This window comes from Mus musculus, chromosome 9 (genome assembly GCF_000001635.26).
Source record: "Mus musculus strain C57BL/6J chromosome 9, GRCm38.p6 C57BL/6J".
In the NCBI taxonomy this organism is placed as follows: domain Eukaryota; kingdom Metazoa; phylum Chordata; class Mammalia; order Rodentia; family Muridae; genus Mus; species Mus musculus.
The window spans coordinates 59,539,375-59,566,365 of NC_000075.6; the positions used below are offsets into that span (position 1 = coordinate 59,539,375).

General features: G+C 47.1%; 2 protein-coding genes across 4 annotated transcripts in view; one reads left to right on the forward strand and one right to left on the reverse strand.

The window, feature by feature from the left end:
* The window catches only part of Tmem202 (transmembrane protein 202), a 21,004-nt gene extending 20,704 nt beyond the window's left edge, over window positions 1-300 (reverse strand). Inside the window, exon 1 of the mRNA XM_017313629.1 lies at window positions 219-300. The gene's annotated coding sequence lies outside the window, so the exon portion shown is untranslated. The remainder of the gene's footprint in view (window positions 1-218) is intronic.
* Window positions 166-25,735, forward strand: Hexa (hexosaminidase A). 3 transcript variants are annotated; one of them, XM_017313136.2, is made up of 15 exons: window positions 310-602; window positions 8,486-8,574; window positions 14,759-14,851; window positions 15,965-16,030; window positions 17,498-17,544; window positions 17,914-18,024; window positions 18,660-18,761; window positions 19,950-20,082; window positions 21,523-21,703; window positions 22,569-22,652; window positions 22,922-22,994; window positions 23,493-23,676; window positions 23,850-23,940; window positions 24,509-24,613; window positions 25,447-25,735. In XM_017313136.2, exons 7-15 carry the CDS (start codon window positions 18,666-18,668, stop codon window positions 25,508-25,510), a joined length of 1,011 nt encoding a protein of 336 aa, XP_017168625.1. In that variant the 5' UTR covers window positions 310-602; window positions 8,486-8,574; window positions 14,759-14,851; window positions 15,965-16,030; window positions 17,498-17,544; window positions 17,914-18,024; window positions 18,660-18,665; the 3' UTR covers window positions 25,511-25,735. The 3 variants fall into 3 exon arrangements, 2 of the variants coding, with proteins under 2 accessions (NP_034551.2, XP_017168625.1); NM_010421.5 differs by lacking the exon at window positions 8,486-8,574 and having other exon boundaries at window positions 166-602; XR_379397.1 differs by lacking the exons at window positions 8,486-8,574; window positions 22,922-22,994 and having other exon boundaries at window positions 171-602.
* The last annotated feature ends 1,256 nt before the right edge of the window (window positions 25,736-26,991 follow it).

Below are 26,991 nucleotides of genomic sequence, written 5' to 3' on the forward strand. Positions count from 1 at the left end.
ACTTAAAGACTGCTCAAGTGCGCTTTCACACAGTTGACACTGCAAATTGGATTCTCATTTTCCTTCTTCCCGTATCCTCCGGGCTAGTTCTCCATGCCCTGGGGCGGTGCCTGTCCCTCCCAGCCCATCCCTTGGGTTTGGGTTACAGAGGCTTGGCCAGGGCGGGGATCGATCCTTCACCGCCCACCCGGTCGGGAGCTGCAGAATCCTTTGCTTACGGATCTCTGAGATCGAGCCCGCCTTGCTTCCCTCCCGTTCACGTGACCCTCCGATTGTCACGCGGGCGCCGCTCAGCTGACCGGGGCTCACGTGGGCTCAGCCTGCTGGAAGGGGAGCTGGCCGGTGGGCCATGGCCGGCTGCAGGCTCTGGGTTTCGCTGCTGCTGGCGGCGGCGTTGGCTTGCTTGGCCACGGCACTGTGGCCGTGGCCCCAGTACATCCAAACCTACCACCGGCGCTACACCCTGTACCCCAACAACTTCCAGTTCCGGTACCATGTCAGTTCGGCCGCGCAGGCGGGCTGCGTCGTCCTCGACGAGGCCTTTCGACGCTACCGTAACCTGCTCTTCGGTTCCGGCTCTTGGCCCCGACCCAGCTTCTCAAGTGAGTCACTGCCCGGTTCTTCCCTCCGAAGGAGCCGCCTTCCGTGCGTGGGTCAGCCCCGGCCCGGCTCCCAGACACCCTCCCGTTGGCCTCTGCACAGCCCAGTCAGTCACCTCCCACGCGTTTCTCCCCTTGCTTTCTCTATCCAGCTAGCTGGCCTCCCCAGCCCAGCCCCTATCCCGAGCACCCCTTCATTGATGTGACTTCTTGGGGTCTCAGTTTATCCCTAATCCTCCTTTTGAGAACTGCATTTAGGTTTTCTTTCTTTCTTTCTTTCTTTCTTTCTTTCTTTCTTTCTTTCTTAAGAAATGCCTACTGTAGGGCCACAGTTCAATCAGGCTGTTAGAATATTGACAATATGTTGGCAATAGACATTTAAAATGATCCTTTATAGAACATGCTCAAGTGGCATAGGGTCCCTGTGAGGCAGTGACCAGGGCTGCAGAACTGAGCCCAGCATGTGTCTGGCACATAACTTGGTTAGTAAAAGTGTGAGAGGAATCAGAACACAAGGCAGAGAGCTTCCGGAGACATAGGCAGACGATTCCAAATCATCTGTTGAAAGTGAAGACCCTGTCATCCCGCAAGGCATCTCCATCATCCTTACTGTTTCCAAAGATCCTCAAAAGAGAAGATGAGCTGCAGGTTTTCGGATTTGGCGTAGACTCTGGTTTGGAGGAAGCTGGAGGAGCAGGGATCTTATAGTCTCAACCCAGACCCCTTCTGTCACAGAGTTGGAAATGGAAAATGCATCTTGAAATAGAGGAGAGACACAGCTAAGGTCAGGCAGCTGGGCTGGGAAGGATTAACCATCAAACCTCTATTCTCTCAGTTGGTAAAGTGCAATGCAACGAGGCTTGAATACCCTGCTGCATCTCATAAGAGCTGTCTCGACGGCACACAGACTTGGGGATGGGGGTGGGGTGGAGCCAGGAAGATCAAGAGTCCACGGTCATCTTTGGCCACATACTGAATTTGAGGCCACCTTGGGCTGTCAGAGACACTCTTAAGTGACCTGGTAGTTATTCTTGGAGAAGACTGGGTTGCCTTTGATTCTATTGCTTTCAAAGAGGAAGAGAGTTTCATGATGACATTTATAAGAGTGTGTGGAGAATGGAGAGTTACATAACGAGAAATAATGATAAAAATACTTTCAGAGTGGAGGTAAGTATTAGGAACAACTGTATTTAGATGAGGGCCAAAAGTATACATTTATCTCTTATTATTTGATTCTGAACGCTCAGGGCCTTGGGTTAGTTTTGTCCATAGTCAGCCTGTTCAACAGGCTGGGTGGTTTTTCTTATTACTTAGATCATAATATGCCTTCACGATAATTCTGGCTAATTCTAAGCCTGAGAAGCTGAACTCCTGTGGTGTGTGTATGACTCGTTTGTGTATGATATGTGAAATCTCTGAGTCTTGTTTCTTTGAGCTACACTTGCTCTCCCTGCCTTTTTGGATATTGTGCTTGAAGTCTGTGTGCACTGAGGGATCTGAACTCTGAAACACAATGCATTCATCACTCATCCTAGGACCTCATAGGAGCCGTTTCCAGACTCCTGCTACTTCCTTGTTTGTGTTTTGTTTTGTTTTCTGTCTTCCTACACTTGGAGCCTTTCTGGGGGTGATAAAACAAAAAAGCTGTAAATGTCTTTTCACTCTTTGAAGGAGGGGATAATAGTGGGGGAGACTTGGTGATGTTTAAAATAAAATATCGTTGAAGCTGCCAGTCAGTGGTAGATTACTTAGTGTGCACAAATTTCTGGGTCTGAACACCAACAAAATAGTGAAGGAGAAAAAAAATGTAGGGGGCAAGGGAGGAAGAGAGAGAGATATGACCCTGGCATGGCTTCCTTTCACTTCCTTATTCTCTACTTCATTCCGTACAGCAGTAAAGCAGGGCGGGCGTTGGTGGCGTTGACCGTTGGATTGGTTTTATTACCTTTACAACAGGAATTGTAAGCTTCCTAAGTACAAGGGCTCATGCTTGGGTATGTTGTAGCTTTTTTGGTTGTTTAAAGTCATAGGTTTTGAGTTCCTTCACCCATCATGAAAATGTTTAAACCAAATCCTAGTAACTCAGAGGCAAGCGGATGTCTGTGTGTTCCAGGCCAGCCTCATTTATATAGTGAGGTCCCAGGCAGGCAGCCAGGATACTTAGTGAGACCTTGCCAGTAAGTACATATATACGTACATACATAGACACACACACACACACACACACACACACACACACGCACACACACACTTGACCAATCTGATTAAGGAGATTTTCCCTCTATTGTAGAGCTATTAACAATCCGAGAAGCTCAGGAGAATCAAATATGTAGGCATGAAAGGTGTATGCACATGTACAAATATTTTGTGGCTTGCTTCTATGTCATAAAAGTTCATGGTCTTGCCGGGCAGTGGGGGTGCACACCTTTAATCCCAGCACTTGGAAGGCAGAGGCAGGCGGATTTCTGAGTTCAAGGCCAACCTGGTCTACAGAGTGAGTTCTGGGACAGTCAGGGCTACACAGAGAAACCCTGTCCCGAAAAAACAAAACAAAAAAAAGTTCATGGTCTTAAGAGAAACAGATTAAATTTTCTTCTCTGTTCCTTGCTGTAGCAAATACCACCATGCCCAGGAGGTATTATTCTCTCTGTTTTTACCTCTGTCTTAAGTTGTGACTTTAAGTTTCCCCAGCTAATAGTGGTGTGACCATTGGTCAGGCAAGAGCGTGGCTGGAATTCCTTTTTTGGACTTGTCTGCTCAAGAGCAGGAAGTGGGGGTGCTCAGCAGTCAGTAAGCAGCCCATTACTTTTGTAAAACTTGGGGCAGAAATGGGGGAGCCTGCTTGTCAGGTGCACAGTGCTACCTCACCTCTCCTACTGTTCACCTTTGATGTTACAGTACAGGAGCCAAGAACACATGTGCATGGCTGTGTTCCATTGCCTGAGCCTGCAGGCCTAGATTGGTCAGATAAGGAGTTTGATTCCATGTCCCTTTGAGTGTTGGAGCTGTCAGGCTGTTTGCCATGTGTGTCAACACACAAAGTGGAAGAAGCCCTTGGAATTGGTTGTTACATTCTGAGGCACCCACTCCCAGGACTCCTCTGGGTAAGTGCCACATAATAGGGTTTGCTGTGGCAAAACTGACTTTGGAATGGGCAAGGAAATGACTGTGTACTGAGTGGCAGGCACTTAAGATCTGGCATGTTTTGTCAGCCTGCTCTGTGGGTCAGTGTTATACCTGTCTGCAGAACTGAGACTTGAAGGCATAATGACTGTTTCTGTTACACAGCTCCAGGCTCTGGTAGGGGGTTCCATCTAGATCTGTCTGTCTATCAAGATTTCCTCTGTTCATGGCCACCTTACAGTGCTCATGAAGATTTTTGTCAGGACAATTAGTCATTTGGAAGACTATTAGCCTCAGGGAAAATTAAGCTCTGATCATATCTTAGTGTTAGTGACTTCAAATAGAAACGTCTAACATCTGACTCCTTTTCATTTCCATTCTGTCAATGAGTGTTATTTCTCTGCTGCATTTATCACTTCCCAAAAGTATTTCTAGCCTCCCTCATTGCCTCCATCTTTACTACAATCAGTGCTTATTAATCAACTATAATTAGTTAATAGTGATAAGTTCAAAGACTATATTAATCAAACTGCTCTCATCCCTAAGTAATTTACAGTTACCGTCTGGGGATGTAGCTGAGATAGGAGAGTGCTTTCTGAGCATGCAGAAAGCCCTGGGCTTGTGTGCACGTAGTGGGTGTGCAGCGCATGTAAGTGGAGGCAGCAGGATCTCAAGTTCAAGGTCTTCCTCAGCTACATAGTAAATTTGAGGCCAGCTGTGTGAAAAATATTACAGTTCCTGAAAATGAGGATAAACACATACAATAAGGTGTAATTTTTTTCCTGTGGTATTTGATGAATGCAGAAGAGGAGGGCATGACCCAAGTGTAAGGATGTGGGGAAGGTACATTTGGAAAGCTTTCCTTAGACCTTGGAGAACATTTTGTGGTAAAGGCCCCTGGGAAAGAAGCCTTTTAAGCCTCATTCAAGACACTCAAGGTCATTGTAGTTGATTTGCACAGATCTCAGGTGGGACAGCAAGTTCTGAAAAGAGTCATTAAGTCACCTAGTGAGCACTAGTAAGCAGGAGCATTAGGAAGGCCAGCAAGTATATTACACAGGTAGCATTCAGCCAAGTTGGCGGTCTGGGGCCATCTGTGGTAATGATACTTAGAAGCAGGGATGGCAGTTTTGTGGTGGTTAGTAATGACAGTAGCTGGACTGGTTGCAGCCGTGGTGGCTGCAGGGACATAGGCTCTCTGGACTGCCCAGACAGGGGTTTCAGGTATGATGTGCTTGGAAGTCTAGAGTTAGGGTGGGTAGGGGTGGGGCACTGAAGATGACTCCCATAGTTGCCACTTAGCAGTATGAGCAATTTGTTCTCATGGGCCGCTGCCAATGCACAAAGATAGAGGAGGAAAAGGGAAGGTGCTAAGGAGTGGAAAGAGAAAGAATTGACCAAGAGACCTATGAGCCTGATTGATTGTAAGTCTGATTGTGGGTGTGTCTAGTACACAGAATCGTAGCAGACAGCCAGTTGCACGGTTAGCATGGGAGATGAGTTTCCAGAGACAGGAGGTTCAGCAGGACTCTTAAGTCCCAGTGGCTCCCAATGGCTGGAAACTGTTGGAGGAGGAGGAGGAGGAGGAGGAGGAGGAGGAGGAGATTACTGATATTACTGGGAAAGTACTAAGTCAGAATGTGGGTGGGTTCCTCCTCTGAGTGTCCAGATCATCTGACAGCCACAAGACTCCAGGGCACAAGGAATAAATACCAACGTGCCTAGGAAATGACAGGGTGCTGTGGTAGGAGAGACTCAAGATTCCACAGCTAGATGGCCTGAGTCACAGAAGGCAAGCATGGGTCAGCTGGGGAGATATCAGAAGCAGCACCAAGTCTCAACTCCAGCCTGAGAGCCGCTTCCTCTCAGAGCTCCATGTAGGGGAAGTAGCATTCTTCTGGAAAGAACAGGGCTACAGTTAAGGAGGAAGTGAAAAGAGCTGGTGGTATCAGGCGTTAAGTAGCCATGAAAGGATGTGCAGAGGTGGCTGATGTGTAGTGCGGGTGGGTCATGGAGAGGAGCGCCTTATAGGAAGGGAGTGTAGCATGAAAGGGCCAGAGGGGCTTTTATGATTGTTTGACCATGACATTGCCGGGGAGATAGACCAGCAATACCTAATGTTGGATCTTAATGTGTGCTCAAGAGTGTATGATGTGGCGACTTAGCATATTGCTAACGACTGTTTTTCCAGTCCAGAGTGACGAGATGATCCATCAATAAATATATAAGGATAACTAGTTGTCCATTGGAAAAAGTAAACGCTACCTGTTGCCATATATAAATTCCAGATAGAGTAAATATCTAAAGACCAAAATCTAAGATAAAAGCATTAAAGGGAATTTGCAATTCTAAGCCTTTCTAAGCAATAGGGAAAAAAATAAAGAAAAAACTATTATATTTGCTATATGAAAACTAAAAAATTGTAAAATTAGCCAGGCGGTGGTGGCGCACACCTTTAATCCCAGCACTTGGGAGGCAGAGGCAGGTGGATTTTTGAGTTCGAAGCCAGCCTGGTCTACAAAGTGAGTTCCAGGAAAGCCAGGGCTACACAGAGAAACCCTGTCTCGAAAAACCAAAAAAAAAAAAAAAAAAAAAGAAAAGAAAAGAAAAGAAAAGAAAAAAAAAGAAATTGTAAAATTAAAGATCAAGAGGACATGTGACTTGTATCTGTAGTCCCACATTTAGGAGGCTGAGACAGGAAAATTACCCAAGTCTGAAGCCAGTCTAGGATAACATGAGATACCTTGTTTGAAAACATCAGCCCCTGAAAAACAACATAAAAAGAAAAAGTGGACAAGATAGGCCAAATATTTGCATCTTAAAAAGATAAGGCTAATTCCTTGGGATTCCATCCGTGGTAGAAAGAGCACTAGACTCAAATAAAGCAGGCAAGGCTGAAAATCTAAACAGCTTCATAAAGCAATAAAAGAAAATTAACTAGGACTGGCGAGATGGCTCAGAGGTTTAAAAGCACTGATGCTCTTCCAGAGGTCCTGAGTTCAATTCCCAGAAACCACATGGTGGCTCACAACCATCTGTAACAGGATCCGATGCCATCTTCTGGTGTGTCTGAAGACAGCAACAGTGTACTCACATACATGAAGTAAATAAATAATCTTAAAAAAAAGAAAGACAGATAGACAGACAGAAAGAAAAGGAAAAGCAACTAGCCAGGCATGGTGGTACACTGAAAAATTACTAAATAGCATACAAAGAATATGGCTAGTGATTGAACAATGCTTAGAATTAGTTGTTAATGTGGAAATGCTTTTGTTTGAATGGCCATTGTTTTTAAAGATTTATTTAATGTATATGAGTACATTGTTGCTGTTCTCAGGCACACCAGAAGAGTTTGTTGGCTAAAGTTCTCTCCTGGGATCAAGAATTTGGGGGAGATGTTCTTTTTCTGGTCGTGATGACATTGAAAGGGACAGGTCAGATTTTTAATGCATGCAGAAAAATGGAAAATCTGATTTTTACCACAAATACTGGGCTGCGGGAAAGTGCTCCTGAGCATTGGTTTCTTCATAGGGTGGGTGTGCACCTCTGGAGTGTTAGTCCCGTCTGGAAGGTGAAGTTTCTTGGGTCAGCCTGGTGGAGATCAACATCAAGGAAGTTCCTGGCTCAGGGCAGTCGGCTTCTGAGACAGCTGTTGGATAGGAGGCTGGAGAGATGGCTCCTTGCTCTTGCAGCCGCCCCAGGTTCAGTTCCCAGCACCTCCATTGTGGCTATTCACAGTCTGTGACTCCACTTCCAGGGAACCTAACACCCTCCTCTAACGTCCATGTGTACCAAGCATGCACATGACACACAGACATACATGCAAGCAAAATGCTCACGTACCTAAAAATAAATGTAAAAGCAAAAGTTGTATGGAGTGGCCCTGCCCACCCTCGTCCCACCCGCATAAGTTCCATGTTGCAGAAGGCCTCTCTGCGAACACAGGCCATACTTCCAGATCATACGCAGGAGGCTTTTCTGATACTAAGCCTTCTGACCTCTCGCGAGGCAGTTGTGCTGTGTCTGTCTTAGCTCAGCACAGGGCTTAGGAATCGCATGTCTCTCCCACTACACTGTGAGCTCCTCAAGGCAGGGACCAGGGCAGGCTGTTCCTTTAACTGCCCCAGCACTGAGATCAGTTGGTGACGCACACTGAGTGCTCCATGTGTCTTAGTGGGAGGCCAGAGTGTGATGAGTGGACAGGAGGGTGAGGGAGAACAGTGCTCATAGAACAGACCCTGTCAGTTTAGAATGCCAGAGCCTACAGGGCGGGGTAGGCAGTAAGGAGTGGGGAGGTGTCCTCAAGGGGCCAAACCAAATACTGCTTTATAACACAACCCTGTTCATTTTCTCTGCATTGCCAGGGTTTTGTATCCAGTGCCTGACAGGTGGGGGTGCTTTGACTTGGGAAAGAGCGAGCTGGGTGAAGAGAGATGGCTTTGTATTAAGGTGAAGGTTTGTAGTATCCAGGTGACCTACATGTAGCAAATTTTCCCTTGCAGAGATGTGGAAGGGCCTAAAAGCTTTTGATTTATACCCCCAAGTCCTTCAGAGAGTGTCTGAAAAGGGGCTTTGTATAAGCCTGGGTCTGTTCTTAGCAACCTTTCCCTAGCCTTAGGACTTCAGAAATACTAGATTTGGGTGTGTAAAAGACTCTAGGTTTACTGTTTACCATTTATGGTTGACTATCGTGTAGCACAGTCACTATGCATTCATAGCATTAAATGTGCATATTTTAATTCTAGCATCATTCATTTTTTCAGCAAACACTTATTGAATGACTACCGTGTATCAGGCACTGGGAACACAAAGACACAGATTGGTCCCTGCTGTTGAGGAACTCACAGCCTAGGTGAGGAGATAGACAGCTTATATTAAGATAAGTGTTATGAAAAATGTATGTGTACTCCATGGTCACACAGGAAGCTCTTAGGAAAGGGTGGGGGAATGGCCAAAACAGTTTTATACAAGAAAAAAAGCAGAACTATTTCTCAGCCCAACAAGTGTGGGAGAAATGCCAAGTTTGTTTTAACTGCAGGAAGCAATTTGTGACAAGAAAAGTATAAAGTTATGGATAAGACAGGTCAATTCCAGGATTCTGGGAAGAGCTCACTCTGCTATGATGAGAATTCCTGAATAGAGCAAGAAAGAGGATGAGCCTTCAGGTCATCCCGTGGCCCCTGGGCTCCACCTGAAAACCGTGGAGCACTACTATTGGACTAGAGGATCTTTTTTTGTTTTGTTTTGTTTTTGGTGCTGGGGGTCAAATCTTGAACTTCATGATCTTGATGATGCTGGGCAAGTGGTCTGTCTCCCAGTTACATCCCCAGGCCCATTAGAGGTTTTACATGGGGATTGTCATGATCAGATGTTCATGCCAAGAGATCCCAGAAGGTAGCAAATTGAAATGAGGAATAGGTGGAGGTGGGGAGGGAGCACCTGGGTGGTTTTTTTATGTGGGAGAGTACAACAGGCTGAACTGAGGGTGAGAAAAGGCACAATGCTAAGAGTTGATGATTGATATAATTATAAGACTTACTTGGATTTTTGTGTTTAACTGTTGAGCCTTTAGAGCGTAGGACAATGTTTAACATGTAACATTGTTTTGAGTGAGTGGGTCTGTAATCTACTTGGTGGAAAGTGTTCAGGGGGATGTTTTTTAGGTGAATATATGCTATTATTAGAGAGAGAGAGAGAGAGAGAGAGAGAGAGAGAGAGGGAGGGAGAGAGAGAGAGAGAGAGAGAGGCTCAGCCAAGAGAGTTCCCTTCTGCACTGAAGATTCAGGGGTTCTTGAGGCTGCTGAGCCAGAGGTGTGCAGTTGTAGAGCTCTACAAGAGGGGTTGGCCTAGAAAAACAGAGTTAGAAGTCATGAGCTTATTGTGGGAGGAGAGATGTTGTCCAAGGAGGATGTAAAACAAGGAGTGGCCAAGCCAGCTGTCAGTCAACTGGCTCTCCAGGGAGGGAAGGGGTAGTGGGAGGGAGGGAGGATTAAAAAGAAAAAGACAACACTATAACACGACTCCAGCCTGTGCTGAGGCTGAAGGGGGTTTATTTTTCTCCAGTATGCTTTTATATTATTCTGGGTATATACAAAGAACAAGGTCAGTCCTAAGGCATAAACCGAGTGGTTAAAGAGCAAACAAAGCATAAACAAAGGTCACATGATTACTGTATTCAGAATCTCATCAAGACCCATCAAGATACAAAGAACACTTTCCTCAGCTGTACTCTTCTTGAGCCTACTTCCTAGCCCTAGCCCAATGTCAAATTCCTGCTAAATTCCTAGAAGCCATCCCAAAAGCTCTCCACAGAGGAGGAGGAGGAGGAGGAGAGAAGGCTGGCTTCAGAGAAAATGGTGATGTTCAAGGAGGTAGGAGAAGATCAAGAGAGCAGAGACACCCCCCCCCCAAGTCAATGGAAATTTGTTTTCTTTTTGAGACAAGGTCTCACTGTGAAGCCCCTACTAGCATGGAACCCACTATGTAGATCAAGCTGGCCTTGAATTCAGAGGTCCACCTTTCTCTGCCTCCCAGGTGCTGGGATTAAAGCCCTTTGCTACCAGAGGCCACATAGAGGAAGCTTTGTTTCAGTTCAAGCTTTGTCAAGGATGCTTGATGATCCAGAAAGAAGAGAGTGGTCTCCGGGATAGCAGGATCTTCCTGACAGCAGGGATTGTTTTGTTTTGTTCATTTTGATCACTGCTGTATTCCTAGCACTTAGTAGGCCCTCGATAAATTTTGAGTGAATGTATGATGCATAAATGAATGAACTGGAAAAGGCCCCATGAACTTAGTAACAGAACCACAGAATTTTGGTGACATCATTTTTCAGGAGTATGTCTAGGGAAGCTAGATCATAGTAGAGACAGAGTAGTGAGAAGCATGGATGGAGGGTGAGGAAGAGGCTACAGAGAGGAGATGAAGCAGATGCAGATATGTTAATTATGATGGGCCGGAAACGTTAGCGGATTTATCTTCCTTTTATCTACCTGGTAAGATAGATGTTGTGGTGATCCTTGTTTTACAGATGAGAAGCCACAATTCAGTGAATAGCCTGCCCAGGGCCTTACAGTAAAAAGAGCTACCATCAGTATTTAAATTTCAATCAGCCTGACTTTGGAATTCAGTCCCAGCCGCCCAGACCGTTTTCTCTCCATGTTCTCTAAGGCAGGAACGCCAGAGTAAGAGTGGGTGTTTAAGATGATGTGCACTTGAGACCGGGAAGATGGCAAATACTTTAGTGCTGGGAGGAAAGAGGCAGTGGGAAGAAATCACTTGAAGATAATTTATATGAGAGGAGCCTGAGGGGAGGTCCAGAATACAGGCAAAGGGAAATAAATGTCTTCCATAGAGGAAAGGGAGAAGAAGGTAAAGTCAGGTGTAGCGTTGCAGGCGTTCTGCGAGACTGGGAAAGGAAAGGAACGTGGAATGGAGCTCTCAAGCTGCTGAAGTAAGGGAGGTGGAACCAGGCATAGTCTTGAGGAAGGTGGCACAGGCTTGAAGTAGATGTTAAAGAGAATAGAAGGGGGCAATAGAGGGTATAGGAGACAACTTTCTTGGGTTTTTGTTGTTGTTTGATGTATGTGTGGTCTGTGCATGTGCTTGTAGAGGTCAGAGATAGATGTCATTGGCAGTTGCTCACCTCCTCTTCAGACAGAGTCTCATTGAATGTAGAACTCGCTGATTGGGCAGGCTGGCTGGCTGGCCAGCAGGCCTCCAGGATTCTCCTGTCTTTGTTCCCGTGCCTGTGAGCACAGGTCTGCTGGCTTTTCCAGCACATGCTAGAGATCAGAGCTCAGTTTCTCGTGCTTCTCCAGCAAGGGTTTCACCACTGAGCCATCGATCCAGTCCCTGAAGACTTATACAGGAACCTCAAGAACCAAGATAGATTTTTAGAGTAACCCAGTCCTGCTGTTCTGTTTCTCTCCCCCAAGGCTCGGGGAGTTGCAAAAACCAGGGCTGAGGCACAGCTGGCAGATGTGAAGTTGATCAGGATTAAGGATTTTGTTCCTTTGGTATGACAGACAGGCTATTGAGAGTATTGTTGCCATTATACCTGTGTATCTGCCTAGCAAGGAAGGAAACGGGCAGGAGAGGAAGTACAGACAGGAAGTGGAGAAGCTGTGTAATAGAGTCCAGAGAAACTTCCTCCATGGGACTTGTGTGATGAGAAGGCCTTTTTCGTCAGACTTCCATGTCGGTGGTGAACTTGAAGGCATTGTAAGAGTGGGGGTTGGTGGAGAGGACCAAGGACGGGGTACAGTGCTTATGGTTTTAATATTCAAATACCTTTGGACTATTTTACTTTTTCAGCTACTTCAGTTAGAAAAGAATACAAACTTTTTTATGAACCCAAAGAAGAGAACAATTCATTTAAGCTGGTGAAGGCAGGATGCTGAGCAAGGTAGGAGGTAGAGGACTTGACTCAGGACCCTAAGAACTTTGTCCATCTGCAGTCATGAGTGAGGTCTTAGGAGCAGGAATGTGGTCCCACCCTGACATTGTTTGTGGAAGCCCAAGACCTGCTGGGTTTGGCCACTGCAGAACCAGCTGTCCCAGCCCTAAGCAAGCTTGCTTATGCTGCTGCTGGGCACCTGAGACATCACAGCTTCCTGTTCTTCCAGCTGACCTCATGGCCTGGTGCCCGGGGTTTGCTGGCTGTGTGGACTCTTTACCATGCCCAGCCTCCCACACCTCAGTTCTTGATGCCAGGAGTGTTGGTGAGTGTAGAGACAGCTGTACCAACTCCTACCTGTTTCCTGCTTTCCTCAGAGCCTGGCACAGTGGCAGCACAGAGGCGGAAAACAAGTGTGACACAATGCTTACATCCTTCCAGATGACCCAGTGTCCCTCCTGTTTTGTCACCTCCCCCAGACCTTCCCTCTGGGCGCTTGTTTGATCCAGGCTTTGGCACTGACTTTTATCAGCCCAAAGCCAGGCAGTCCTGGGAGTGCTAGGATTCATTGCCTTGGTACTGGAGAAGGAACCTTATCTGAGAGCCTTTGTTCTGGGGGAAAAGGCTTTCCTGCTCAAGGTCTTCAAAAGAGTCTGTGACACATTCCCCTCACCCAGCCTATAGACAGCAAATGTTTGTGTGTTTAGAGAGATAAATATGACATTTAACAAAAAAATAGGAGTTTTCCTGCTTTCCAAGTGCTGGCTCAGACAAGCCTGGAGTTTTCAGCCTGGCTCCATTTTTTTTCATCAGGACAGTGGCCATGGTAAATAAATGTGGGTGACTTGTGACTTCTCATAGTGCAGACCTAGGACCAAGAGGATGATGATAGGGAGGCCTAGGACCTCCCCTCTCCTGTTGACTGTGGACACAGGAGCATTCTGAAGTCACATTGGGGCCATGTGACATTCTGGGATAAGAAAGGCTTAAGGAGACAGGTTTATTCGTTCCCACAGAGAGAGGTACACTCTGTCGTCAGACTCTAGCATGGCGGACTTGTAGATGTGTGTTAAAGAGGCGGCTCCCCTGGTTATACAGCTTAGGAGGACTCTGAAGAACAGAGTTGTAATGCAGGTCTTTTCCCCAAGAGGTTTAAGTAGGAATTAGTGGATTGGGGATTAGTGTGAGGGAAGAGATCTTTGATTCTAGTTGGGTAGGAGAACTCAACTTTAGCTGACTGGCATCCTGAGAGCTGAGGCGTAGACACGTGGCAAAGCCTAGCATCTCTGGTTTGGCTCTCTTCACAGGCTGTGTGTGGTACTTAGTTCCCGTCTGCTTGGAGACGGGTAACATTTGGGATTGATTGTTCTGGTTCTGAAGACTCTCCTTGCCTTCTGCCAAGCCATCTTCTCTCTGACATTGTAGTTTGAAGGGTGTTAAGGGTATTGTAGGGAGCTGCATACAAACAGCTCCAGGAAAGAGCAGAGACGGTTCATTCAGCTCAAGGCAGTAAAATCAGACTACTTAGCAAGCTGGGTATAGTGGTACCTGCCTGAAATCGTAGCACTCAAGAGACCAAGGCAGGAGGATTGCTATACATTTGAGGTTAACCTGGGCAATACTTTGTCTCACAAAACAAAATAGCAAAATAGACAATAATAATAATAATAATAATATCAGACCACTCTGAAATCCACAGAGATTAGAAAAGAGGGAGAGAAATGCTTTGGCATTTGTATCTGCATGACCTGGGGTCTGTAGTCAGCATCGCAGAGTGGATTGGCTCATGCAGGATGGCTTTTGCCTTTGAGAGCAGGTTTACCCTAGAGAACCTGCTGGGGAAAAGACAAGTGGGATAGACTGATGGCCTAGCCATCTCTGCCGGCTTAGTTTCCTCATCGTGGGGACCTCCTGGCTCATCTGTGCCTTACCTTGTGGGCTTTAACAAAGTGGGAACTCCTTTATGGGGAACTTGGACCAGCAGTGCTACATACAGTGTACTAGTCTACAGTGAGGTAACGATGCACATATCTACATCCAGATGTGGACCTTAGGTGTGGCAGCTTCCTAATTATAATCCCGATCCTCAGTTAGGCAGAGGCAAGAGGATTGCCCTAAGTTTGGGACCAGCCTGGTCCACACAGCAAGTTCTGAGCCAGCTAGGGCTACTAAGCAAGATTCTGTTTCAAAACAAATTGATCATAGAAATATGTTTTTTGGGGGCAAAAAATGTTAGTGAATTCTGTGACATAGTTGATTTGCATTGTAACTTCCTCTGTGATGACCGGGTAGCAGCAGAGTCTGCCACTCAGCAGGTACTGCACAGCAGAGTGTCCTGAAGCCCTCTGAGAGCAGCTGCTATTGAGACTGTAAACTGTGCTTGGGGCTGTTGAGAAGAGACTGATATGGAGAGTGGCCAGCTCGTTCAAACATGGTCAGAGCAGGCTGCTGGGGAAAGTGGGAACACAGGCTGAGCAAAGGCTAACCATGACCAGGCAGGGCCGGTGCCAAGGGTAAATAATGCCCTTCCTTTCAGAGGGACTAGAGCTAGGGACCTTCTTAGAGAGCTGTGGGTTTGCCTGTTGCTTCTGGAGGTGGCGGGGAGGCAGGTCAGTCCATTGAGCTTACTTTGTCTTCACAGATAAACAGCAAACGTTGGGGAAGAACATTCTGGTGGTCTCCGTCGTCACAGCTGAATGTAATGAATTTCCTAATTTGGAGTCGGTAGAAAATTGTAAGTACCATTCTGTTCCCTGTCTTCAAAGCCAGCTCTTGTCTGGGACTGTCCCTCCAGCTATCCTGGGCCAGGCTGCTGCTGAATGACCTTAGGCACTGGGGCTCACCAAGTGTCAAGACCCACAGAAAATGTCACACAGACATTAAGTCCCATGGAACATTTGTCTTCTGGACTGAACGTGGGACTGATTAAGAAATATGAACACATAACCAGGCATGGTGGCAGACACCTTTAATCCCAGCATTTGGGAGGCAGAGGCAAGGGGATCTCTGTGAGTTCGAGGCCAGCCTGGTCTACAAAGGGAGTTCCAGGACAGCCAGGGCTACACAGAGAAACCCTGTCTCAAAAAAGAAAAGAGGAATGTGGCACTTTGTTGGGTTTTCTCAAGGACATTTGACACTGGAGGGAGAACCTTTGGGGTCATTTATACTACAGTGAAGTTAAGTCATTAGTCCTGAGCAACAGATTTGTGGCTTTGAAGTCTCCAATGTGAATATTAGAGTATTGGAATCTTCCTCAGATTCTTGGGTAAACTAGCTGAAGCCTGGAGGAAAGGGCGGTCACAAGGTGGTCACACATAGGAAGAATCCCTGGATTCTTATGGGGAAACCTAACCAGCAGACTGGATGGTGCTTTGCCTAATGTGAACCACATGCATCAGTGGCCAGGCCTACAGAGCTAGGTGGTGCCTGCCCTGCTGTTTGGATGTTTGCTGATTTATTGATTCATTTGTATGTGTGAAATATGTATATTTGTTCATGTGTGCATATGAAAGCCAGACTTTTGTATCAGGTGTCTTCCTCAGTCACTCTCCACCTAATGTTTTTTAAAATAGTGTCTCTCCTGAGCCCAGAGCTCATTATTTCACTAGACTAGCTGGCTCATAAGCTCCTGGGATGCTTGTCTCCACCCTGCCTCTCTCATCCCCCAGCATATCAGTTTTGTGCGCCCCTGAGTCTGACTCAGGGATATGAGAATCCAAACTCGGGTTCCCTGTAATTGCCGACATCTTACCCCCTGTGTTGTCCTCAGTCCTCTTTGTTTGCTTTCTTGTTTATTCAGAGATTGGCACAAAATGCTTGGTTCACACGCTAATTCTTGTCATTTCAGACACCCTAACCATTAATGATGACCAGTGTTTACTCGCCTCTGAGACTGTCTGGGGCGCTCTCCGAGGTAACACGGTGGGGAAGGAGACGACACTTAGGAAATAAGGAGCTAATGGGAGCGTCTGCTCATCATGCAGCTGTGCGTGACTTGCTGCAGCAGCAGACGTGGCACTGAGAGTGGACCCTGCCGCAGACACGGTCCTGCTCACTCAGTCCACAGTTGGGATGTCTTTAAGAAGGAAAGCTAACCCAGGCATGCTAGTCCAGCAGGCTGATAGTTCTAGCTATTCAGGAAGCCAAAGCAGAAAGATTACTTGAGCCCAGGAGTTCATGCTGGGTAATATAACTAGACCACCAGCCATCTCTTTAAAAGAGAAAGAAAAATAAAGCTGGGTGTGGCTCATGCCTGTAATATGTGCTCTTAGGAGGCCAAGGGTGGGACACATTCTCAGTTTTTGTTATTGCACTGCCAGTCCTATGTTCTTTGAAGAAAGAAATACACAACCCCCACTCTATCCTCTGCTCTCGTGCACAAAAGGTGCAAGGCTACAGATTTGAGACCCTACTCCAAGTGGGAAGAGGTCCAGACAGTACACAGCAGTGTGCTTTACAGGTCCTGCCTAACCATTGAGGTCTGATGGAGTCTTTTTTTTTTTTAATTTTTTTTTATTACGTATTTTCCTCATTTACATTTCCAATGCTATCCCAAAAGTCCCCCATACCCTCCCCCCCACTCCCCAACCCACCCATTCCCACTTTTTGGCCCTGGCGTTCCCCTGTATTGGGGCATATAAAGTTTGCATGTCCAATGGGCCTCTCTTTCCAGTGATGGCCGACTAGGCCATCTTTTGATACATATGCAGCTAGAGTCAAGAGCTCCGGGGTACTGGTTAGTTCATAATGTTGTTGCACCTACAGGGTTGCAGATCTCTTTAGCTCCTTGGATACTTTCTCTAGCTCCTCCATTGGGGGCCCTGTGATCCATCCAATAGCTGACTGTGAGGATCCACTTATGTGTTTGCTAGGCCCCGGCATAGCCTCACAAGAGACAGCTATATCAGGGTCTGATGGAGTCTTTTATCTTAAAATCTGGACACTCAGGATATTTTGTGGAACTTCTGTTTCCCGAAGTAGGGCCCAAGCTGCTGAGAACATGCAACACTCTGAACTCAGTCTGCCAGTGCTCGGGTCTTAGTAGACTCCAAGTCAGAGTGGGTGATTAGGCAGATCCTGAGGGATCAAAGACTATAAGTAACTGTCCCATGCCAAACCAACACAGCACCTGATATGCTACTCAATTTACAAACTAATACCTCCCATACCTCAGCCCTCAGAAGCTGGTCCTCCCCCTCAGAAACAGAAGCGGCCCAGCTGTGAATCCAGTTCCTTGAACTCAGGGTTGTGATTCTCTTTTCATGGTTCACTGGGAGACATTATGAACAGCACATTGGGGTATCCCTTTCTAAGAAGTCAGCACACTGGGGTACCTTTTTCACTCCCTGGGTCTTTACTCTGCCTCTCCTCCTCTCCACAGGTCTGGAGACTTTCAGTCAGCTTGTTTGGAAATCAGCTGAGGGCACGGTAAGTCTGACCCCAGCAGGAGTCTAGGGAGAAATACGGGTGGAATCTGTTTGGAGATACTGTAATGTGGTTCCCGTGGGTCATTTAGCAATTATCTTGGTGCCATATTGCTTTGAAGAAAATAAACCTGCTGGCCTAAGGAGAATGTAGTTTGTAAATTGAGTAGCATATCAGGTGCTGTGTTGGTTTGGCACGGGACAGTTATGTGTAGTCTTTGATGTGGAGAGGTTGGTGGAAGAGTGGAGGATAGCTATTTTGGAGAACATTCATACATTGTATTTTGGGGATCTTGGGAGAGCCTTTCTCCTTTCTCTGTCCCGATGGTAAGTTCCTTTGAATCCTAATGCATTCAGTGTTTGCTCCACACAGTTCTTTATCAACAAGACAAAGATTAAAGACTTTCCTCGATTCCCTCACCGGGGCGTACTGCTGGATACATCTCGCCATTACCTGCCATTGTCTAGCATCCTGGATACACTGGTAACCAGGCCTCCGGGCCTTCTTCATTTCATGCATAGGTCTGGGTAGTGGGGCATAATAGAGCTTTTCTATGTAACTCTGTGAGCCCCTGGGAAAAGTGTAGATGACTGCCTACTCTAGGATAAGATGGATTTGGATACAGTGTTGCTTATACTGTTTTGGGGGAATTGATTTCTCTGCCAGGCACAGCTGACTGCAGTTTAATTAAGTCAAGATTATAGGAAAGTTGCTGTAAAGCCTTTGCTGGGGAAGTTGCTAGCACTCCTGAATCTGATGTGCAGTTGTTCATCTACCACCTGGGGCTGCTTTTCCTTTATCCCTTTGGTGGAACTAAAGGAGCTGACATAGATGTTAGCCTTGACTTCTGTGAGTTAAGTTATGGGACAGCTGAGTTCCCAACAGACATCTCAGTCAGAAGGGAGGATGTGGAAATGTTGCTCTGAGATCCATGGGGACATAGAAAGCGAGAGGGTGCTGTAGTGCTACAGTCAAAATTCATCTGAAAGATGGCTCTGAAACATGCTTTGAGAAATATAAGTGCATTCCTGGAACTTGAGGAAGGTTGAGTTTTGCTTCTGTATGTAGATAGAGTAGTCTGCCCAGTATGGGGTTCTGATCTGTGCTCTGACCTCCAGGATGTCATGGCATACAATAAATTCAACGTGTTCCACTGGCACTTGGTGGACGACTCTTCCTTCCCATATGAGAGCTTCACTTTCCCAGAGCTCACCAGAAAGGTATGATTCACGTTACCCAAACATGGTCTTCAGGTTCTCAAGGGCAGTAGTTCTCAGCCTAACTAATCAGAAGGAAAGGGCAGCAGCTTTGAAGTCAAGACCCAAGGATTCAAGTCCTCACATTAATTTGTTTTATAACCTTCCGTGGCTAATATCTCCTGGTTTTGTTTTTTGATGTTATTTACATACATTCTGTTAAATGGGCATAATTCCTTCTTATTTATCTCATTAGCCTTAGATTGCTCAGATAAAGCAGTAGATGTTGTCCTGGGAAGATGAGGCAGTCTGCTGAACAACCTGAGGACTGGTGAGGGTGGGGGATGGGAGTGGGTACCTGGAGCCCAGTGCTGAGTTTCAGGTTCAGGTTCAGGTCTTAGTGTTCTGTTGCTGTGAAGAGACACCACGACCAAGGCAACTGTTATAAATGAAAGCATTTATTTGTTTGGTTTTTTGTTTGTTTGTTTTTGTTTTTTGTTTTTCGAGACAGGGTTTCTCTGTAGCCTTGGCTGTCCTGGAACTCACTCTGTAGACCTCGAACTCAGAAATCCGCCTGCCTCTGCCTCCCGAGTGCTGGGATTAAAGGCATGCGCCACCATGCCCGGCTAAATGAAAGCATTTAATTGGGGCTTGCGTACAGATGAAAGATTTAGTCCATTGTCATCATGCAGGTAGACGTGGTGGAGAAGTAGCTTGAGCGGTGTTCTTCTAGATATCTAGGCAGCATATCTATAGGAGAGTGAGCCACTGGGCCTGGCTTGAGCTTCCAAAACCTCAAAGCCCACCCTGCCCCCAGTGGCATACTTCCTCCAACAAGGCCACACCTACTCTAACAAGGTCACACCTCCTAATAGTTCCACTCTCTGGTAATCAAGCATTCAAATCTATGACTGTATGGGGGCCATTCTTATTCAAACCATTACAAATCCTATTTCAGAAAATAAAAGAAAGTTGTAGAGGAACACACACAATGGTGCTGCCGCATGCAGACATGCACACTCACCAAAAGAAAGCAGTAGATGTGATAACTTTGGGGAAATTTTATCATAGTTTTATCATAATAGACTCTTGAAGAAGTCACCAGTACACATGGGCTTCGGACGAGTGTTCTAAAATTCAGGGTGTTTGAATATCTTCTCTTCCCAGTAGCCACAGGAAATGAGATCCTGAAGCGTATCTTCTGCCTTTCAGGGGTCCTTCAACCCTGTCACTCACATCTACACAGCACAGGATGTGAAGGAGGTCATTGAATACGCAAGGCTTCGGGGTATCCGTGTGCTGGCAGAATTTGACACTCCTGGCCACACTTTGTCCTGGGGGCCAGGTAAGAATGGAGCTGCAGTTGGAGGCGTCTGCTAAAAGAGGGGCTCCAGGGCGTTGGTTCTTAGATGTCTTATATCTTGGCCTTGGCTCTTGAAAAAATGTTCTCCATCAACTCCTGCCTAGAGGGAGTTCCTTCCATAGGTAAAGCAAGAAAGTGGCTCAAGTGAGCCAGCTCCTGCTTCGGAAGTTACTCCTAAGGGTGTCTTGGCCCCAGAGTCTTCCTGCCTGGGCTGCTCCTAGGAAAAATTTAATTTATGCAGAGACTTTCACTAGTAAAATTATGGGCAGATGGGGCTGGAGAGATACGACTCAACAATTAAGAGAACTGGTTGCTCTTCCAGAAATCCTAGGTTCAATTCCTAGCACCAACCTGGCAGATAATAAATATCTGTAATAGTAGCCCTTTGGGATCTGATACCTTTTGGTGTGCAGATACACATACACAGATAAAACATCCATATACATAAAACAGATAAGCCTTAAAATTATGTATGTATGCATGTGTGTGTATGTATGTATGTGTTTGTGTATATAAGGGAAGAGGCCATGCATATTGATAGACATCTGTAAACCCAACACTTAGGAAACCACAAGAGGATCTAAAATTTAATGCCAGCCTGAGGCATAAGTGATTCAGGCTTCTGCCTTCTGCCTCCCACCCCCCTCCCCTGCTCCCCCCCTCCCAACAAAAGCAAAAGTGTTTCCCAGACATTGCTGTAGGTTTTTTATACCTTAAAGTAGATACTGAGGAGTTTGACCCCTAGGGTAGAATTTGTATGAAAGAAGATGGGGGATTGGGGGTGGCACACACCTTTATCCCAGCATCAGGCAAATCACTGAGTTCAAGGCCAGCCTGGTCTAGAGTGAGTTCCATGATACCCAGGGCTACACAGTGAAATCCTCTCTGAAAAAAACAAAACAAACAAAGCAAAATAAAAAACAAAGAAGAAGTTGAAGCTAGTCTTTGGAGATCACCATTGCATGATCATTTTTGCTGCTCAGTCACTTGCTTCTGTATCCAGGAACCCCGAGTGAACCCTAGATGACACCTTTGGGAAGACTGGAATAGGCTGCCTCCTGGCCCAGACACAGCCCTCGGGGAATGTGGAAATGGGCAGCAGGCGCTAGAGTGGAGGGGCTGTCAGTGGGTGCTGACACGCTGTCTCCTTAGCCCTGAGGGGCTGGGTGGTTTATGCTGGAAAATGTGTGTGGGGTAAGATCGTACACATCGGCATTCATTGCCAGTAGCCCAGCCTCAGTCTCTGATGGTAGATATATCTGTATTTACTTAATTGTGACTAAACAGGTTGTTACTGATGCTTGTGAGTACCCAGCACTGCACGTGTGGATGAACAGTCATCTACTCTATCTAGGGCCTACTGTGCAGGAGTATCCATGGGCAGGTGTATGTGTAACACTCGTGGGTTCTCTGTTAACTTAGGTGCCCCTGGGTTATTAACACCTTGCTACTCTGGGTCTCATCTCTCTGGCACATTTGGACCGGTGAACCCCAGTCTCAACAGCACCTATGACTTCATGAGCACACTCTTCCTGGAGATCAGCTCAGTCTTCCCGGACTTTTATCTCCACCTGGGAGGGGATGAAGTCGACTTCACCTGCTGGTAGGAGCCTTTGGACTTCACGCACCAGCCTGCGGGTGGGTTACTCAGCACTATGGGCCTGCTGCTGCTACTTACGGGCTCACCTCTAAGGGAGCCATGTCTCAGCCCAGAGAGGCCCTATATGAGGAGCAAGACTGTTGGTTTGAACTCCTCCTCCTCCTCCCTCACATCCTGGGATATTTATGGATATCCTCATTCTGAGCCTAGAACTGTCTTGGAAAAATGGAGGATAAAGAAAAACAGTCCCCACTTAAGAAGGCTTAAAATAGTCCAATCAAGAGTCTAGTGCAAGCTAGAGAGCACTTACTGATGTATATCAGAGGACTGAGGAATAAGATTTGGATTCCCACCCAGCACCCATATTGGGCAGCTCATGAATGCCTGTGACAAGACCTAGTTAATGTTAAGTCATAAAGCTCAAACTCTCAGATCTACAGCGGCCAAAAGGGGCCAAGGGGCTTCTGAGCAGTGGGCCCCAGAGTTAGGTGTGAGGAAAGTTTGTCTTTTGGGAACATGATGAGAAAGGCATGGACGCAAACACAGGCACTGTAGGTTAAGGAATCTGCAGCAGGTCAGAGATCATAGGCTTGCGAGACTAGTGTGATCCAGAGAGCAAATGGAAGGCGCGTTCTCCCTGAGAGCGCGGGTCTGAGACTCCTCAAGATCAGGCCTCTTTCTTTCTTAGCCTGTGTCTGTTCTCCAGTCTTACCTGGCTACAAGTTGGCTGGAGACCTTGGGCTGTCTCGGGTGGTTTGATATTTTAGGTGGAAGGGGCAGGTTGCAGGGGGCTGGATGCCTAACCTGAAGGTTGTCATGGCTACAGGATGCTGGAAGAGCTAATCACCACTCTTTTCTGGCTTCCCAGGAAGTCCAACCCCAACATCCAGGCCTTCATGAAGAAAAAGGGCTTTACTGACTTCAAGCAGCTGGAGTCCTTCTACATCCAGACGTGAGGAAGGAAGGAGGGCGGGCGGGCGTGTTAGGGATCACCTTCTATGGGGAATGGTGTCTGCTCTCAGTACCAAAGTCAGTCCCGAGGACCATTCCCTGCTCCCTAAGGGTCCCTTTGTCCTATCTGTTCAGGTTTAGAGTGGTCAGGTGGTAGATCTACCCAGAGATGCTCATGTCCAGTCAGGGCTAGGCCCTGCCAGGCTCAGCGCCTGGAGGGCTGGCACACACAGCCGAGTGACACCTTGCTGATGCTCCTCTCCTCTCCAGGCTGCTGGACATCGTCTCTGATTATGACAAGGGCTATGTGGTGTGGCAGGAGGTATTTGATAATAAAGTGAAGGTGAGCAGGGGCAGAGAAGAGAAAGCACCCATCTCAATCTCCCGGGCCTCCCTGACCGCTCTAGGGACCAATCATGTTGCCAAATAGGCTCTACGGTCCGAGAGCTGGGCGGCATCTCTTTAGCTCTCTAGAAGAGCTACAAAAGTGTGGCCGCTGGAGTTTAGGTCAGAACCTCGTATCTAATTGTGGATTCCTGAGGCTTTGTGTGCTGTGCTTTCCTTCTGAATCATAGACTTAGATCCTCTGTTTCTTTGGACCCCACTGCCATTCCCCTCAGCTCTCAACCAGTAATTACTTCTTCTATATAGACAGGGAAGCTACGGTGGGTCTGGGAGGGGAGCAGCAGGGGGCTCTGTTAAGTAGTGAGCACCTCAGCTCAGAAGCATCCTTTGCTGCTGGGAAGCTGGGAGCTCTCCGTGGCCTGGGTACCATGCGTAAGAATGAACCTCGAGTCTTCTGAACTCTGTACCATGACTGCCCTTTGACCTTTCGTGACAGGTTCGGCCAGATACAATCATACAGGTGTGGCGGGAAGAAATGCCAGTAGAGTACATGTTGGAGATGCAAGATATCACCAGGGCTGGCTTCCGGGCCCTGCTGTCTGCTCCCTGGTACCTGAACCGTGTAAAGTATGGCCCTGACTGGAAGGACATGTACAAAGTGGAGCCCCTGGCGTTTCATGGTGAGAGCAGGGTGCTTTGTTGGCTGGGCTGAGATCCAGGCTAGGCGTTAAGAGGGGCAAGGAACACATTGCAATTTAGGAAATGAGATGGCCTTTCTGAGGAGAAGGCCGCACTGGAAGGATAGTTGGAGGAGAGCCTCACCACCATGGTCTGTTGTTTTATTTTCCTTCAGGTACGCCTGAACAGAAGGCTCTGGTCATTGGAGGGGAGGCCTGTATGTGGGGAGAGTATGTGGACAGCACCAACCTGGTCCCCAGACTCTGGTAAGGATTTTGGGGTGAGGCCAGGAAGGTAGGGTAGGGGGTGCAGAGGCTAGGCTTGCGGTAAGGCTTGTGCCTCACAGTCTCTGTCCCTTCCAGCTCCCCAGTGCTACACCCGTGAGGGAGGCTCTGAGACGATGCTTCTCTTTGCCTGGGATGCTCACGTCCCATGTGGCTTCTGTGTGTGCGTCCAATAAAGCATTATGTGTGCAGGAGAATGGCCATTGTCTCCACTTCACAAGTTCCGTAAAGAACCCAGGGGTACTTGCTTGGGATGAGAGTAAAGGCATTTTCTCGGCAACCTCCCCAAATACAGTGGGGTATACCACGTTAACTTTCAGCTGACATGCCCTAAGGATTACCCTTATTCTTATGTCTCTGGGAGAGGAGGAGCTTGGAATCACTGTCTGTATGCTGATGCGGATGGTTTTAATGAGGGTGCAACTGAGCCCTGGAACTGCCTTAGAGCGCCCATCTGGTTGTCAACTTTGAACAAGGCATCATTTACGGCTGAGCTAGTTTGGGAAGGAAGACACACAGGGCGCAATCTTCTGTCTCCTCCCTCCTGTAGGCCCAGAGCGGGTGCCGTCGCTGAGAGACTGTGGAGCAGTAACCTGACAACTAATATAGACTTTGCCTTTAAACGTTTGTCGCATTTCCGTTGTGAGCTGGTGAGGTAAGCGGGCTCTGGGCAGATCTAAGAAGAAAGGAGTAAGAGCCAAAACTTTAGAAGTTTTTGTGCTAGGTACTGTCTAAGAATACTCCATCCTGTAGAATTTGTATCACAGCCCATAGGTGGGAACATTTTGTCTCCATTTTAGGAGTATACAGCCCCTGAGTACTTTATTAAAAATCGGCAGGAAGCAGGATTTGAACCTGTAAGCTTTGACTGACTCATGAATACCTGTACTCCCTTGACTGTGGCTTGTGTAAGCAGTCATTTGATAGAAACATAGCCTAGTGCAGAGCAGACATGGCTGAGAGCCCTCTGTCGTGAGCTCTAAGACACTGGGTAATTGAAGTGGCATTTTGTTTATCTCCAAGCATGTTGGGTTGGTTTGTGTTGTTGTTGTTGTTGTTGTTGTTGTTGTTGTTGTTGTTGTTGTGATAATGGAGGTGTGCTTAGCGGTTCCCTAAAGGTCAGTTCTTAGGGCTTCTGAGCCTTAGCTCGAGGACAGGGTTTAATCCCCAGCTCAGTCCTTTCCACTGCTGTGCTTATTGAATATTAGAAGCAGGAGTGGACATCTGAGTGGGCCAAGAGCATCAGACATCCCTCAGGCTCTGTCCTCTTTTCCAAAGTAACTGAATTCTGGTGGGGGAGTAGAGACCTGCACGATAGAAAGAGTGCCCTCATTGAGAATCTTGGAGGGAGGTCTCCAAGTAACTTGGGTACAGTAATATTTTGAGATTCACTGAAATGGGAAGGAGGCTCTTGGTTATTGTGGAGATGGTGTTGCCATGGTCCAAGGCCAAATAATTCATCTTCCATTTCTTTATGTTCTCTTCCAGGAGAGGAATCCAGGCCCAGCCCATCAGTGTAGGCTACTGTGAGCAGGAGTTTGAGCAGACTTGAGCCACCAGTGCTGAACACCCAGGAGGTTGCTGTCCTTTGAGTCAGCTGCGCTGAGCACCCAGGAGGGTGCTGGCCTTAAGAGAGCAGGTCCCGGGGCAGGGCTAATCTTTCACTGCCTCCCGGCCAGGGGAGAGCACCCCTTGCCCGTGTGCCCCTGTGACTACAGAGAAGGAGGCTGGTGCTGGCACTGGTGTTCAATAAAGATCTATGTGGCATTTTCTCTAATGAGTTTGGGTTGCTTGTGTAAAAAGAAAAAACGAATGAATGGCCCTCAGGTCACCACCGGTTACACTCAGGACCCTCTCCTGGATTGTACAGGTTAAAGGCAGTGAGTGCTTCACCAGTTCTCCCACATGTCTGTCCTCAGAAAGGACACTTCATTTTGTGTCCCTTCCAAGGCTTCTGTCTGTGGAAGAAGATGCTGTGGGAGCTTAGGGGAGCTCCAGACTCAGCCTGGTCCCAGTGGTCACTTCCCTTGAGCCTCTGCTCCACTCTCCTCCTGGGTTCTTAAATTTCCTTGACCCCGCTATTTGTGTACTGTTGAGCAGATACTGTGGTTCAGGCACCGGGATAAAGTCTTTTGATTTTATCACATGAGGCAAGAATTTCATGTGAGCCAGGCTAGCCTTGAACTTGATGTATATATTGGCCTTGAAATTTCTGAGCCTTCTGCCTCCCAAATTCTGAGATTACCACACACCAGCAGTCACAGCAAGGTGTTGAATTTGAAGGACCTGTTTCTGAGGGGTCTGGACAAATCCAAAGTAGTGCAGCCGGTTTCCCACTCCTCCCTCCCGGTTGTCAGCCCATAGCATCTTGTGAATGACACAGCTGATTTGGAAAGTGAAGCCCTGGGGACTGAGCCCCGGATGAGGGTGTGACCTGGTATCCTCTAAGATGAACTGTCTTAGAGAACTGTCAAGCTGTGGATGCAGCCTGCCCCCTGCTGGTTGCAGGTCCCTTAGCCTGGTCTGCAGAGGCAAGGAAGAGGTTCCAGGTATCAGCTTACAGCATTCTGGGTACTGAAGCTTTTGAAAGGCAGGGCCAGATATCTTGGTCCTTAACTGCTACTCTTCAGTCCCTCAGGCAGGTTCTTTGGGGACCGGATTGGCCATTATGATTTGCCTCTGTCGTGCCATTTCTACAGGAATAGAGTGACTACCTTCTGCTAGAGCAAAATTCTTAAGGAATTTAAGTCCCACCTAGCCAAGCCCGAGTTCTAGCCTGGAACCATAATCTAAGCCTTTACCTCTACATCAAAAGAATTCTTTCATCTGTTATTCAGAAGCCTGAGGGTGCTTGCTAGTGAGGACTCTGCAGAAATGGACCAATACTGGCAGGAATGAAAGTTATATAGATACTTGACACCCTCTCTGAGTATCCCCCCTTTCCATACTTTAGACTTTATGTGTCTGAGTGTTTTGCTCACATGTATATCTGAATCCTGTGTTCTGGAACTGGAGTGATGGACAATTATGAAT